The sequence below is a fragment of the Leucopleurus acutus genome (genome assembly GCF_964270905.1).
Source record: "Leucopleurus acutus genome assembly, chromosome: 8".
Taxonomy (NCBI): domain Eukaryota; kingdom Metazoa; phylum Chordata; class Mammalia; order Artiodactyla; family Delphinidae; genus Leucopleurus; species Leucopleurus acutus.
This window is the reverse complement of record NC_139151.1, coordinates 84,807,718-84,824,105: the sequence shown is the minus strand read 5'-3', so window position 1 is coordinate 84,824,105 and position 16,388 is coordinate 84,807,718. Positions and strand designations below refer to the sequence as shown.

Genomic DNA, 16,388 nt, shown 5'->3' with positions numbered 1-16,388 from the left:
CAAGCAGCTCTCTGGGACGTCAGCCAGATGAGTAGTTAGATGAGAGCAAACTGGAACCAAGTCCTGAAGCCTCCTCCCCACCCTGACCAGGCTTTGCACCGTTTAGCTCCCCCTCCCCCGCCCCCGCAACACACTAAGCTTTCATCAGAGGTGGGGACGGAAACCCTGAACTGAGACTGAACTTTTGGCGCTGGAAGATGACAGGAAAATAAACTTACGTGTCTTGCACACCTGAGTTTGTGAGCTAAGATACATACTCCTCTCCTCCCTCCCTCTCTCCCTTTCCACACAGCCTTCCTGTACAAACTGGTTTTTACTCACTCGAACGATTAAGCTTAGAGGAGTATGCCTTTGCCAGACGCTGGGTACTCTGTTGGTTTTCAAGGGGGGCTTCCTTGGGGCAGTCCAAAGGCAAACAGCCCCAGCCCAGGCTGTCCCAGGTAATACAGAGTGACCCACCTTCATGGACTCCTGGGAGCTGGGCAACGCTCCATTGTCTGGCTGCTAGCCTAAATGATGCCATCTTGGACCCGTTCAGTTCCTCCTGTCCTTCCACTGACCCTACCCAAGACTGTACTGTGTGGTAAATCACTTCTCTGCCGTCAAGGGCTTTGTAGTTAATAGATATTATTTAATGACCATTAGGTCCAGGTGGCCTCTATGCTCTGTTACTCTCCAATGATAAAGACCTTCATGATGTAGTCCCCGCACCCACAAGACTAATTACCCACCATAAGTCTTGATGTAGAAATGCACTCCCTGTCTCCAAGCACATACCCCCATACCCCAGGTTAACTATAAAATTGTCCCAGTAGCCCCTCTGTGGTGTGGAATGCAGCCTGTGACTGCTTCTGGATCGCCATCTGCTCCATCCTACACCGCATGTAAGTTACCCTATAACACACTGATCCATTGATTAAATGGAGCTACCTGCCTCATTTTTCAGTCTCCAGATACCTTCTCGGTTTGGTGGGTTTCCTCCATCCTTAAGCACCCATCAACACTGCTTGGGGTAGACCCTCTCCCACTGTTCCACCTTCAGCAAACTGCCAATGACTTCTGTGCATAACTGACATTGAATTCCCATTCCCCCTCCCCCCTTCCTTTCCCGCCCCACCAAACTTGGCCAGATGGGAGTTCAGAACAGATTCAAATTTGATTTGGAGAAACATAAGAAATGCAACGTTTCTTGAAGCCAAGTGTTGGGGTGGATGCAAACTCCTGCCTGATATGCCTGCATATCTCATCATTAATGAAGGTTTCAGAAGGGGATTTTTGGTTTTGTTTTGCTTTGTTTTTGAGGGGAGAGGAGGAAAACGGGCTGTAATATTATTCTCAATTCCATCCTAATGGAGATGTCTCTCCTACAAGGGGCAATGATAGGAATGGACAAAATCCCATCAAACTGGATAAGCTTCCTTATAAGATCACACTCTGAAGTTTAGGAGATTTGAGTTCTCATCAGAGACTAGGGCATCCTCTGGCTCACCTGGCCAGAGGGTGGAAAGAGCATGGGCTTCACCTAGGCATCCCTACCCCCAACTTCAACCAGAGCAGTTCTGCTTTAATCTGCCCTTTAGAGCTGTGTCAGCTTGGGCAAGGTTCTTCACTTCTCCAGGCCTCAGTTTCCCATGGAGTACACGGGGATAGTAATGTTGACTTCATAGGGTGGGTGTCAGATCAGAAGAGACAGTAGCACTTAGCTTAATGTCCTGTATACGGCGGGAGCGCAAGAGAGGGCAGCTGGTATTGTGCTATTATTATGACTATTAGTTGCATCTGTAAGGCCTCTAGTGGGGAAGATGCTTTCACCCCGATCCCTTTCTCGGAATCCCCGACACCAACAGGAAGGCTGTAGGATGTTTTCATTCCTCTTGGCACGGACTCATTACGGCTGCTAGCAAAACTGGATTGGCCATTAGGTGTCAAGACCAATTTCCTCCCAGATTCAAGGGGCAGAATATGATCAAGGGTCTCCTGAACTGCAGTGCAGAAATCCCCAGCTGCCAGCAGTAACCTTCTCCACGATGTACATGCCATCAGCCTGGCCGAGTGCATTTAGAACCACCGGCTTCCCACTATCCTACAGCAGAGCTCAGAGTGCTTCCTTTTTGGCAGCTGGAAAGTAATCACAGTTATCATTCTAAATTGCCACCCTGTCCATTGATTTCCACATTATCATAGCACAGAGGGCTTGGCAAGAACTTGGGTTAAGCATCATCACTGCTACTGTGTATTGTTAGCCATTTCTCTTTTCATTAAAATAAGGACCTCATTTTTTGTTGGCCAAAGGAAACCTTAATAACGAAAGAACTGCCTTTGATGTTGTTCAGTTTGACGGCCCATCTCTCTGCTGTGTTATTTCTCAGTCCATTTCCATTTTTTGGTGGCTTCATTTTTTTAAGTATACGATGCTAATGTTTCTGCCCTTCCTGGCACAACTGCCAACCCTGAATTATAACAAACAGAACCATCCAAGTTTTCATATTCCCACAATGACATTTTTAGATGGTTTTGTTAAATGGAGGCATATGGATGTGGGTTGTGGCATCTTCTTGCCTGTCATTGGAAGACTCAACCCCGTTATTTCAGCTTTTCTCTCTGAAACCCAGATCTCTTCACAGATTCCCAGAATCTGGCCTCCAGCTAGAGGGGCCCAGTCATTCTTGAGAATCATCTTTAAGCAGAAGTGAAGCTTCCCTGAGCACAGAGCATGCTCTTCAAAGAATGTAACAGAGTAGAAGGAAAAGAAGATGTACTCTCAGAACTGTCAGGGAAAGGGACATAACGAGTGGAACCCAGGGAAAAGAAGAGAATATTTTTGTAACAATGACTACCATTTATCCAGTAATTTGATGTGCTAGGCGCCATATGAAGCACTCTGATTAATATCCGCTAACACGCGTTAGGTGCTTACTAAATGCCAGGACCGTGCTGAGCATTTCACACGAATTATCATCCCTTCCTCGCTGCAGCCCTCTTCTCGCCACCATTCTATGGCTGAGGGATCTGAGACTCAGAGTTACGATCGCCGGCTAAGGTCATTCAGCTGGAGAGTGCCGTTCCACTCTGGGCTGAGGGGAAATTCGGGGACATGGTTAATGTCTGGAATCAGTAAGAATGAGCCAATGACACTGAAGTCAGTGTGGACCAGTATAGAGTGGATACAGGTAACTCTCCCCAGGGGACAGCCACTTTAAGAGGTAGATATAAATGTGGTAAGATTAGAGTGTTTTCTAAATCTCAGTGAGAAAATCCCTTCTTTCCCCATAAAGAAGAGTACCAATTTAATGGGCAATTAGTTAAGAAAACTGTAATTGTGGAAACTATAATACGACTGTCATGGGAAAGTATTTTAAAGTAACAGATTTGCCAGGCTCAGTGAGCATTTTTCTAACTCTTTCTGAAAAAAAGGATATTTGGAATCTCATCTGATGGGAGCATGGCCAGTGGTGGCCCCCGAGTTGCTGACACTCTTCTGGAAGGCAGTGCTTCTTGAACAGATTCAGAAAAGTTCTGTGATGGCAGAGGCAAACTCCTATTGCTGAGATCTGGGCATTGCCCCAAAGTCTTCTATTTTAACTTAAACATTATATTAAGAATTTTGCATTTTATTCTACCCATATCTCAGAAAATGGGATGCGAAAAAAGATGTCCCACATTCACTCTATTTCCTTTATTGACTACGCTCTCTGGGTTTGCATATTACAGACTGAGGAAGATGACGCCAATACCAACCAGTTCTCCTTCTGATAATGTCGTACTTCCCCTGAATTGGCTTTTACTTAACGAAAGACCATTAACAGGAAAGACCAGGAAACAAGTATTCTGGCTCACCTGATCATTCAGCATCTCACAGCAGGTTTGTAAGTTAATATTCTTAATAATAAAGTAGTTTTTGTGAGTTTATTCAGCATGATCTGATCACCCTGGAGTGAACAGACAAAATAGAAATTCTGCACCTGCCGACTTAAGGACAAACCCTTGCAGTGACGATGACCACACGCAAGCACAAGTGTCCCTGCCCCAAAGGCTCAGTTTGAAATAAACTTTGGTCTCTCCTGACAGAGTTTTATCAACAGGGAAAGGCTGGGCCAGAGACTGACATTCAAAGAGAGGGCACCGACAGAAAGAGAGACTGAGGGCATTAGGAGAAGTGTGAAGGGGAGACATCTCAGGGACCTGGTCAGGAGGAATCTGGAGCAAAGAATAAGGAAATTCACAATAGTGTGTAGATTAGGTAGTTACATAGCATAACAGCAGTTTATTAAGTGCCACTGTAGTGTGTGCTTTGGGGGGGGGGGTTGGAGTTATCAAAAGGCTCCACAAGCCCATAGGTATCCGGAATAATCTACTGAAAATGAAAGAATACGATGGAGAGACAATGTAACAGCACAAGGCAGGTTGAGAACATGTGCTCTGTTACCAGAAGGCCTGGCTTTGGGTCCTGGCTCTGCCCCTTCCTGGCTGTGTGACTTGAACAAGCTGTGTAACCTCAGTTTCCTCATCTGTAAAATAGGGATAAAACTAGTAAACTAGTACTTGTCTCAGAGGCTTGTAGTAAGGACTAAATAAATGAGTTAACATACACATGACACTTAGATCAGTACCTAGTAACAGTGAAGCACTCTATAAATGTTAGCTTTTACTGGGTAATTACATATCACACCGACAACTTATAAAGCTCTGTTAATGAGTAACCCTTGGGGATAGGGCATGAAGTATTACAAGGGTGGAATCTATACATATACAAAGCATTGCCTATTATGGTCTGTGGCTTATAAAACTACGTCTGTCTTTTTAAAAAGATATCTGTAGATGCTATGGCGATGAACTAATTATATGCAACCAAATTAAAATCGTTGTTTAAATCATGGAAGCTTTTAGTCATTGGATGCTTTCTCGGATACTGAAGTACAGTTACCACTTAATGAGATAATCATGGCTGAAACTTCTATGACATTCACTGGGTGCCTGGTATTTTTCTAGTACCTCATGTATATCAACTTGGTTAATGTTTACAACCACCCTAGGATATCAGTTATTTTTCTTACCTGTTTACTTTACCTGTAGAAAATTTAAGTCCCCAAGTTACAAAGTCAGCTGGGATTCAAAGTTATGGTACCCACCTCCAGAGCCTCTGCCGGGAGACACCAGGCTACACGGCCCCCTAACATGGGGCTCTGCAACACGTTCTGACATTTAAACCAGGGCCTTTAAACGTGGGGTTGTAGAAAACAACCAGTGTATGAAGAGTGAGGTCAGCCCTTCACAGGAGGGATAAAAAAGGGAAGTCATTCTAAAACATATTACGGTCGGACATAAGGGCTTCCTGTGTGTCTGTGTCCACAGGACTAAAAGGCTTAGGCTTGGATCCTGGGTGGAGGACGTGTGAAAGCCCAGCAAAGTTCGTTTCCAAATCCCAAGGTGGCTCATCAGGAAAGTCCCCGCTCTGAAACCCCTGTCGGAACATCCTGGCCGGGGCTGACCTGATGAGAGTAGGCATGCAGAGGGATGTCTGACTTACCGGCCGGGGCAGACTGTACTGGTACATTTCTGGGCGGTAGGTCGGCACCCACTGCACCCCAGCCCTGGGCCGCGTCATGGTTCCAGGAGCGCTGGTCACCACCTCGGAGTAGGGCAGGTGCTGGGCGGAGCCATAGGCCTCTGGGTGCCGGCTCTGGCCTGCGTGTCCTGCGGATGCCAGGCTGAAGGCCTCCTCCAGCAGCATGTGCATCTGTTGCCGGACCTCGTCGATGGAGGGCTGCGAGCTCAGCGTGGAGGTCTCCGAGTGGCCTTTCACCTGCCTCGACCGGGCGTAGCCCCGGGGCTCGTTCACTCTGTCAATGTTGGTTTCCTCTATGATTTCAGGCTCAGTCTGTGGGACCAAACAAATGCCCATTGATTTGTTAATGAACTTTCCTTCCCATTAACGATGTCTGTAATTTACTCCAAAACGTTCTGTTTAGGCGCGTGTCATTAGGCATTTGCGCTAATTTATATTAGACCCTAGGCGCCCTCTCCCGGCATTCACACTACAGGGGTAGTCAGCTAGCATTATATCAGTGAGGCCACACTATCTATGTGAACACACACAACTATCTCTGTGAACTTCAGTTTTCCGGACCTTAAGGAATGCATCAGGCTTTGCTAATTCGCATAATGAGGATGAGAAATGGCTTTTCATTGATGACATGAGTGGTATCCTCTAAAACCTTTCAGAGATATTCTCCACCCTTAGGCCTTTCAGGTAAAAGAATCTGGAGCATCTTGTAGTCTACACCCCAGGGGCTGGTGTTCTAGACCATAGACTAACCCCCTAAATGGTCCTGTGCCCCAGCCATTGAGGGAATGGCTGGTTGCCTGGTGCCAGTTATCAGAGAGAATAACAAAACCACACCTCAAAGCGTAGTGCCCCCTGAGTCAGGAGCTCTGGGGTCAGGGCCCAGCAATCCGTGCCTTAACAAGCCCTCCAGGAGATTCTGATGCCTGCTCAAGTTTGAGACCCACTGCTCTAGAATGTTCTTCTGCCTTCTTCCAGTGAACTTTCCATTCGGGGAGCAGTTGCGGTACTCAGATGGGCAGAGAGCTAGGACTTGATCAGCTTCCAGAGCAGGCTGCCTGGACTGTCTTATGTTTGCCTGCTAATGAATGCTTATTTAATAAGTCTGCATGTGTGGCACATTTTGGTCTGAGACTTGCTTCTGTGATAAAATGATAGTGAGGTTGCAGAGACTGGTTAACCCACGTCCACTTCAAGTATGTCCATGGCTACCGCTATCTGCTAAAAGAACCTGAGGGTTCTGTGTGAATAAACTGGCATAGATCAGTTTGCCACCCTGCTCTCCACCCATGACACAAGAAACAGCTGTCACTTTAGGAAAGTTAGACAATACAGATAAGCCAGAGGGAAAAAAATCAAAGAAGTCCATTTACATTTGGCGTAGTTATTCCATTCCTAAACCTATCTGATTTTGTGTGACAGTCCTCTTCCGTGAACACATGCCCCTTTAAAAAGATTTATGTATTTATATCCTGGTTCTAGGTGCTTATAATTATTTTACATAGAGTGAATATTTTCCTACCTGGGTTTCACAGCTTAACTGCTGTGTGACTTTGAGCAATGTCTTAGCTTAGGTTGCTCCAAAAACAGAACCTGAGACGTACATTTATATACAGATAATTCATTTTGGAAAAGAATTCCTGGGGACTGGGGGCCTAGAATGAGTAAACTGGGGAAGGAAGAAAAGCTAGTCGCGGTACTGAGTTAATGATTGCTGTGGGCCACAGAGGCTTAATCCCTCTGGAGACCTCCGAGGAATGAGTCAATGACCCTCCAGAGACTGTCCTTGCACTCTGAGATCTGTGCAGGAGCCAGGTGGGCAGAATGGGGTCCCACGGGTGTCCCACAGAATAGTGCAGAGAAGCCACAGGGCAAAGCCAAGAGATGGGGAACTGTTAGGGTAACACAGTCAAGCTGCTACCGTGCAGGGCGGATGCTGCTGCAATGACCAGATCTAAAAGGCGATCCGAAAAGGTAAAAGGGCAGAAAAGATGTTCCAACCAGGACAGTTACTTAACTTTTTGATGTTTCAGTTTCCTCATCTGTAAAATGAGGATAATAATAAGAACTGCCTCAAAGGGTTTTTTAAGGACTGAACAAGATGATAGAGGTAAAGAGTTTAGAACAGCAGCACATGGTAAAAACACAGGAATAGTAGCTTCTGTTGTTATCATAATTGTCATTATTATTACTTTTATTCATTCAACCACACGTTATTTCTCACAGATAAAGCACTCAGACATATAGGAATGAGCACAGCAAGAAAATGTCATCAGGGAACCCATTCATTAAAGGGACCCCTTCCCTCCTAAAAATCTAGATGTGGGGCTTCCCTGGTGGTGCAGTGGTTGAGAGTCCACCGGCCGATGCAGGGGACACGGGTTCGTGCCCCGGTCCTGGAAGATCCCACATGCCGCAGAGCGGCTAGGCCTGTGAGCCATGGCCGCTGGGCCTGAGCGTCCGGAGCCTGCGCGTCCAGAGCCTGTGCCCCGCAACGGGAGAGGCCACAACAGTGAGAGGCCCGTGTACCACACAAAAAAAATTAAATTAAAAATAATCTAGATGTGGAAGGTCAGAACTACATTATTTTTCATGTTTTAAACATTTATGTACTTTTCTTTGGTATTAATACACACACATTAGAGAATAAAAAATACAGAAAGCATGAAAAAGAAATTAGACATTTCCTGTAATCTTATCACACAGAATTAGGGCTTGGCTATAGTTCAAGATCAAAAGACAAGATTTTCTGTGGACCTGCAAGTCTAGATTTATCAACGTACATCAACAGTAATTCAGAATACTATTTTTATATTAACGCATGCAAGAACAGATTATGGAGTAGAGTGCAAAATTACCTTCATAATAATAAACAAGAACTCAAAGACATTTCATGCCTGGGTGTATGCCCCCAGACCCTGGGCTGGGGACGCCCCGGGGCCCTCATGCATCGGGGTTCTTTAGGGAAAGGCTTGAAATCCCTCTCCAGGAAACGTGTTCCCAGTGATACCTTCTAGGGTAGTGAATGCAACTTCTGCAAAAAATTTTCTTACAACGCTTAGAACATTCTGAATGGAATTTCAGAGCCGGAAGGGACTTTAGGAGACCATTTAATTCAAGCCCCATTTTACAGATGAGAAACTCAAGGCCAGAGCGGTTAAGTGACTTACCCAATGTCCACCAGAGGTGGCAATGGCAGAGGCTTGCTCTCCCAGCTCCTGTTCCTTGCACATCTTGCCGCACCCCATTACCTCTCACAGTTCCCTGTCAATGCTGGCTGCTACCCACACACGGCCCTTCCTCCTCACATCCCCAGTCTCCCGGATAAATAATGGATGCCTAGTGCTAAGCCACTCCCAGGTGGAAGCTTAATGGTGCCGAGGACGGCTATGATTTTTTCCCACACCTGAGCTGGGCTATGCATTTCCAGTCATACTGGTGGATCAATTATTATGTGAATTTATAGCTGTGACTTCAGCAGGGCAAAAATATATTTCTTAGCAACAACTTCCTACTTACCCATTCTCCCAGGAGCCCTGGGGTGGGGCTGCACTGAGTTCGGGGAGGGGTTCTCCGAGTAAGGCTCAGGGAAGATACTATCTTGGCTGGGGAGGTGGAGACATTCTCCAGAATCCCATTGCGTCTACCCCGTTAACACCCCAACGCAAATCAACCTGCGCTTCCCCCCCGCCCCGCGTTTTCATTTTGCGTGGGCAGGGGGCTCCCTTTAACTGGAGGGCCAGAGTCATAACCCAAGTATGACCTCAACAGGTTGGTGCTAAAGAACTCCTTTTCCCACTCTTCTCACTTGCTTTTTATCTACAGATGGAAACAAGATGAGCTCTCATTATATCCTGGGATTTCCCCTCTTCACACCTGATTTGCTTATTTAATCTTGAGCAAGTCTGGAAGCTCTGCGCCCATTTCACTTGTGTCTCATGAACTTAGCACAAGACACTTGGCATTCAAGAAAGCTTTGTGAAACTGAACCAAAATAAAAAATTCTGTCAATTGCCCATGGAGTAGAAAGAACTTGAGGTTAAGATAAAAAGCCCTCATTCCCTAACAGATTTCCCCCAACACTGCAGAGCCACAGGCGAGCCACGCAAATTCCCTACGCCTCAGGCTCCTCACCTGAAAAATGGGAGTGTTAACCATGGTCTGGGGAAGTCCCTTCTGGTTCTCACATTCACTGTGATTTAGGTTGATTTCTTGGATGCTATCTGCTCTAAGGGAGCCCAGATTCCTCCTACAATCGTCGTGCCTGGGGGGAATCTGATGTCCACTCATAAGGGGAATTCCTCCCCACCCTCTGTATCACCTCCTCCCCTATCTCAAAATATCAATATATGAGTAGTGATGTTTGTCCTTTTACTTAACAGATAATCATTGATTTCAACCCTGTGCTTGGCCCTGGGCTGGGATCTGCAGATACAACAATAAATAAGATAGTGTCCCAGCCCTCAAACAGCTCCCAGTCTATAGAAGGAGACAAATAACAACAACAACAATAATAACAGCGGCTAACATTTACTAATAGCTTATGTGCTAGACACTGTTATAAGTGCTTTATATAGATCCATTTCTTCCTTACCGTAATCTGTGAGGCAACAACTATGCCTATCCTTATTTTACAAATGAAGACACTGAGGCATTGAAAGATCAATGCTGCCCATAATTGACGGAGCTGCATTTTGAACCCAGAGAGCCTGATTCCCAGCACCCAAGCTCTTACTCACCACATACATAAACAGGTCCATTACCGTACCACAGATATTGGCTCTGGCAGAGGGATGAACAGATATCTGTGACCAGGAGGACAGACTATAAAATAATAATTGAGGGCTTCCCTGGTGGCACAGTGGTTGAGAGTCCGCCTGCCGATGCAGGGGACACGGGTTCGTGCCCCGGTCCGGGAAGATCCCACATGCCGCGGAGCGGCTGGGCCCGTGAGCCACGGCCGCTGAGCCTGCGCGTCCGGAGCCTGTGCTCCGCAACGGGAGAGGCCACAACAGGGAGAGGCTCGCGTATCGCCAAAAAAAAAAATAAATAAATAAATAAAAGTAATAATAATTGAGAAAATCTACCTTATTGATTACTATAAAGATGTAAAGCATCAATAGGCAAATATCAAGCACTTAGAAGAGGGTCTGGCAGACACTCCCATATTATCTCCTCCTCCCCACAGGCTGTGGGTTCCTTTAAGGCTGGGTCAGTGTCTTTTTGTTAAATCCACAGCCTCCAATTCAGAGCTTAGCCCAAAGCTGAAACCAGTAATTGCCTGTTAAGCAAAAGAACTGAACAGAGCAGGTGCTCAAAGTTACTTGAGGACCTGTGATATGCTAGCCCTGTGCTGGGTTTTCCACTTGTGGTCCCTCACCAATCCCTGAGGGCCATATGGCTGTACCCGTTTTCCAGATAAGGCGTATGTGTCAACTGGCCTAACCTGCTCCAAGTCCTTCTTCCTAACTTGTACAATTCTGAAAATACCTTTTGCTTTTATTTGACAAAAAGAGGGAGACAGGCACAAAGACACATCTCCCAGTGTTGAATGATGGCTGGCTTGGGTACAAATGTCAGTGGCGTATCTGGGACAGAGAATATATTTTTAAACCTCCTTAACTTGGAGTTTATCATACTAGCCTCTTCAACCTCATACTCCAGAGAAGCACTGGGGAACTTTTTTTTTAATGATTTTTATAAACTGATGAAGATATACTTCAATAAAAATTCTAAAAAATTAATCAGGGAATGTCTGTTCATGGTAGAAAATTAGAAAACACAGATAAGCAAAAGGAAGAAAATTAAAATCCATTCTAATCCTACCACCAGAGATAACTAATGTTAACATTTTGACCTTTGTGCTTGCCCTTCCAGATGTTTTCTATGCATATGAAATAAGATGAAGATTATGAATGGTGGCATATTACGGGACACTCTCCTCTCTACTCCCCCACCTCACCCATCACCCCACCCCAGGCAGCTACAAAGAATGCTGACTTGGCCCAAGTCAGTTTCTCCCTCCTCCTCTTCCAAGGAGAGTTCACCACTTGCCACAAGATTCTCTGGCTTTTGTGATGGAGAATAGGAAGTGGGGGAGGGCAATGAGGCAGAAGCGGAGTGGGCGGCAGGATTTTTTTAGTGGGATTTTGGAGAGAGATGCAAAAGCAGCAATAAAGCATGTGAATGGGAAAGGAATTAAGGAAGTTGAAAAAGTATTACTGGGCATGACTGAGAGTTTTCTTGTATCAATATATGAAAATATGAGTAAAGAAGTAGAAGTATTTAAAATCTACTTTTGTCGACATAATTCTTTTGAGTTTAGATACTTTCTCAGAGCCATCTGGGTCATGATTTTATAAACAGAATAATCACACACATATATATTTTATAAATATATATAAATTGAATGTCCCATTATATAAAAATCCTCCTATATATATGAATATATACGGATTTACATATATATATATAATGGAATTATATATAATATTTGGAAATCTTTTATACAATATTACAAATAAATATCTGTCAATAAAAATACGTATTTATAGGAAATAACCTTAAAAGAGTTCATAGCATTCTGCTATATTGAGTTTTCAACCTACTTTTTAAATTTTTATTTATTTATTTATTTTAATTAATTTATTTATTTTTGGCTACCTTGGGTCTTCGTTGCTGTGCGCAGGCTTTCTCTAGCTGTGGCAAGCGGGGGCTACTCTTCGTTGCGGTGCGCAGGCTTCTCATTGTTGTGGCTTCTCTTGTTGCAGAGCACGGGCTCTAGGCGAGCAGTCTTCAGCAGTTGTGGTACATGGGCTCAGTAGTTGTGGCTCGTGGGCTCTAGAGCACAGGCTCAGTAGTTGTGGCGCACGGGCTTAGTTGCTCCGCGGCATGTGGGATCTTCCCAGACTAGGGCTCGAACCCTTGTCCCCTGCATTGGCAGGTGGATTCTTAACCACTGCGCCACCAGGGAAGTCCCTACAACCTATTTTTAACTATCCACTATTTTAGGTGGTTTTCCAATATTTTACCATAGAAACAAAGCTGACATATGTATATTGTGATTAAAATTTCCCACATAACCATAAATTTAGCCTTAGGTTAAATTCCTAGAAGTAGAATTACTGGGTTAGAGGAAACGCCCATGTTTAAGATTTTGGATATTTATGGTGTTAAGTGAGCTAGGCTGAGACCTGGGAATCTTTGCTGCAGTGTTTGCACCTGGACAAACATCTCCAGCAACAGAATACAAAGAAACTATAAGGGACTAAGAATAACTGCACACAAGTGCAGTTGGGACAAATGATGAACAATAAGATACAAAAAGGACACAAACCATTTCTGAGGGTCCTGCGGGTGATCCCCGCACACGGGACCACCAATGGGGTGGGCAGGCCACCTAAGCCACGCCTCCTGCCCGACCCATTGCATCCGCCCTCACCCTCACCCCACTTAAGGAACCAGCTCACGCCCCCCACCTCAGGGAGTGAGCAAGAGCACGTGTTTCTTGTTCTCACGCCCTCCTGCTGTAGCAGGAGTCCCAAGAAAGTCTTGCCTGAATTCCTAGTCTGGTCTCTTATCAATTTCTATTGAGTAAAAAGACCAAAGACCTAAGCTGGTAATCTAAGTATCCTCAGCAGCAAAGGCCGCAGGAATTGAGAAGAAATTAACGTCATTTCTTCTTCATACCTGAACACATGGGCCTCTGGGCTTGAGCTTTAGGGTGCCCACCGGACGGAGTAAACACCTGCGATCCTTTCAACATTGTCTAAAAGAGCACACCTGTCTCGCACACCTAGGAAGGCCCACGCAGTGGCTAAGTATTCACATGCCTTCAGCTTCTCTTTGACACACCATGGGAACAAACTTGAAGGAAACTATAGCCCTGCTAGGAACCCTAATTATCTTCTTTCTGGAAAATATTCCATCATATTGCCTGGTCCTAGAACACATTCTGTAGCCCTAAGACTTCATCAAAATTAAAAACCAACTTTTTTTTTTATCATACAAGTTATTAAAAGACAAGCCACCAACCAGGAGAAATATTAGGATTTGTATCCAAAATATATAAGGAATTCCTACAAATAAATAACAAAATGACAACGTCATTTAAAAATTGGGCAAAAGGCTTGAATAGACACCTCATTAAGTAAGGTACATAAATGTTCAATAAATGTACGAAGAAGTGTTCAACATTATGAGTAATTAGGGAAATTACATCATTTCACATTCACTGGAATGGCTAAAATTCAAAAGATTAATCACAAATGTTGGTGAGATTGAGGAGTAGAATTAGAACTGTCAGGATGCTGATGGGAAGGGAAACAGCAGAAATAGTTTGTAAACCTGTTTGCAGTTTCTTAAAAAGTTAAACATACACCTACATTGGGACCCAGAAATTCCACTCCTACATCTTTATCCAAGATAAATAAAAACATATTGTCTTAGTCTGATCTGGCGGCTAGAATAAAATAACACAAACTGGGTGGGTTATAAACAACAAAAATTGATTTCTCATAGTCCTGGAGGTTGGAAGTCCAAGGGTGCCAGCGTGGTTGGGTGAGGGCCCTCTTCCAGGATGCACACTCCTCACTGTATCCTCACATAGAGGAAGGGGCGAGGTTGCTTTGTGGGAATCTTTTATAAGGGCGCTAATCCCATTCATGGATTCCACACTCAACGACCTGCTCGCCTCCCCAAGGCCCCACCTCCTAATACCAACATATGGGGGTTAGAGTTTCAAAGCCTGAATTTTAGGGGGACACACACATTTAGACTACAGTACATATGTTCACAAAACATATATGTGAAAATGTTTACAGCAGTTTTTTCCTAGTAGCTCCAAACTGGAAACAACCCAAATGTCCAACAATAGGATGATGGATAAATAGTGGTATATTCATACAATGGAATAGTACTCAGTAACAAAAAAATAAACTACTGATACATGCAAAAACATCGATAAATTTTGAGCAAGAGAAGTCAGACACAAGAGTACATACTGAATAATTCCATTCATATGAAATTCAAGAACAGGTAAAACTATGATAGTAGATATCAGAAAAGTGGTTGCCATCTGAGGTTGTGGTGGTAAGGACTGGCTGAAAGGAGAAATGAGGCAACTTTCCAGAGGTGATGGAAATGTTCTACATTTTGATTGCACTGGTGGTTACAAGGGTATCTACATTTGTCAAAGCCCATCCAATTTTACACTAAAGACCCGTACACATTATCATATATAAATTTGTCTTAATGAAACAAACAACATGGGTTGGCATCATAGCTGGTTTGATGGGGATGGTAGGGAAGGCCTCTCTGCAGAGGTGACATTTATGGAGACCTGAAGGAAAATGGGGTGGCCATGTGAAGATCATAGGAAAGCTTATGAAAAGTCCTGAGATGGGAAAAGCTTACAGTATTTGAGGATGAGAAAAGTAACTGTTATGGGCTGAATTGTGTCCCCATCCCTACCCTGACCCCACAAATTCCTACGTTGAAGTCCTAACTATGACTGTATTTGGTGATAAGGTCTTTACAGAGATAAGTTAAAATGAGGTCATTAGAGTGGGCCCTAATTCAATACGACTGGCATCCTTATAGGAAGAAGAAATTTGGACACAGACATGTAAAGAGGGAAGGCAATGTGAAGACAGGGAGAAGACCACCAGCTAGAAGCCAAGGAGAGAGACCTGGAACAGATCCTTCCCTCACAGCCCTCAGAAGGAAGCCACCCTGCCAACACCTTGATCTCAGGCTTCCAGCCTCCAGAACTGTGAGAAAATAAATGTCAGTTGTTTTAAGTCATCAGGTCTGTGGTACTTTGCGATGGCAGTCCGAGCTGACTAATAAATACATGGACCATGTGGCTGAAGCTCCAACTGTCAGGAGATGTGGCTGGAGAGGCAGGCAGGGGCCAGATCCTGTAGGGTCTTGAAGGCCATGGTAAGAAGGCTGGACTGTCTTCAAAGGGCAATGGGAAAGCGTTGAAGAAATTTAAGCCAGGTTGAAATGTGATTGGAATTTATGGGAGGTCAGTTAGAAGGCTCTTGCAATAATCCAGGCAAGGAGAGATATGGCAGGAGCTTGGATTAGGGTGGTCATGGACAAAGACAATGCAGCTGAGTTCAAGATGCATTTTGGAAGAGGGCTGATAGGACTTGCAGATAGTGACATGTGGGGATATAGGGAAGGAGTCAGAGCTGAGACCCTTTACCAAGAAAGGGCATCTTGCTACACGGTCTCCTTGATGTTCTCTGAGCTCCTCAAGCACGCATCTTCCTCTGGGTGCTTCAACTTGCTATACCTTCTGCCCAGAATGCTCTTCCCCTGGGGGTCAGCCTGGCTGGCTTCCTCACTTCAGATCCCTGCTCAGAAGTCACTTCCCCAGAGAGCCCTACTTTGGTCAACCTATGAAGAGCACCTCCTGATAGTCTATATTTTCTACGTTCTTCTATATTCAATATTCCATCGCCTTGCCCTGCTTTAGGTCCCTCCACAGTGTTTCTGACATTGTGCCGTGTATCCATGGGCTTATGTGTTTGTTATCTGTTCCCCTTGCTGGAATATAAGTGTCATGAGGGCAGGGACTTTGTCATGTGTCCTGTTGCATCCCAGAATGGCGAATAGTAGAACTTTAATAAATGCTCATTGAATGAATGAATGGATGGAAATTAATCTTTAAAGAAGGCTGGAGAATTTCTGCTCAAAAGTCTTTAACAGTAAAAGACAATTCCAAACGTCTAAAATGAATTAGGCAGTCTTATCTAGAATGGAATTGAAGAGGAAGGATGAAGGACTGGGGAAGCCATTTATTCTAGAATTTCTT

The 16,388-nt window shown here is 44.6% G+C and overlaps 1 protein-coding gene across 2 annotated transcripts in view; it reads right to left on the bottom strand.

The window, feature by feature from the left end:
- The window catches only part of KIAA1549L (KIAA1549 like), a gene marked incomplete at both ends in the record, with an annotated part of 278,395 nt that overhangs the window by 22,245 nt on the left and 239,762 nt on the right, over nt 1-16,388 (bottom strand). For both annotated transcript variants that reach the window (XM_082843999.1, XM_082844000.1), the window contains one exon: nt 5,528-5,878. In XM_082843999.1, coding sequence (XP_082700125.1) covers nt 5,528-5,878 — 351 coding nt within the window. The remainder of the gene's footprint in view (nt 1-5,527; nt 5,879-16,388) is intronic.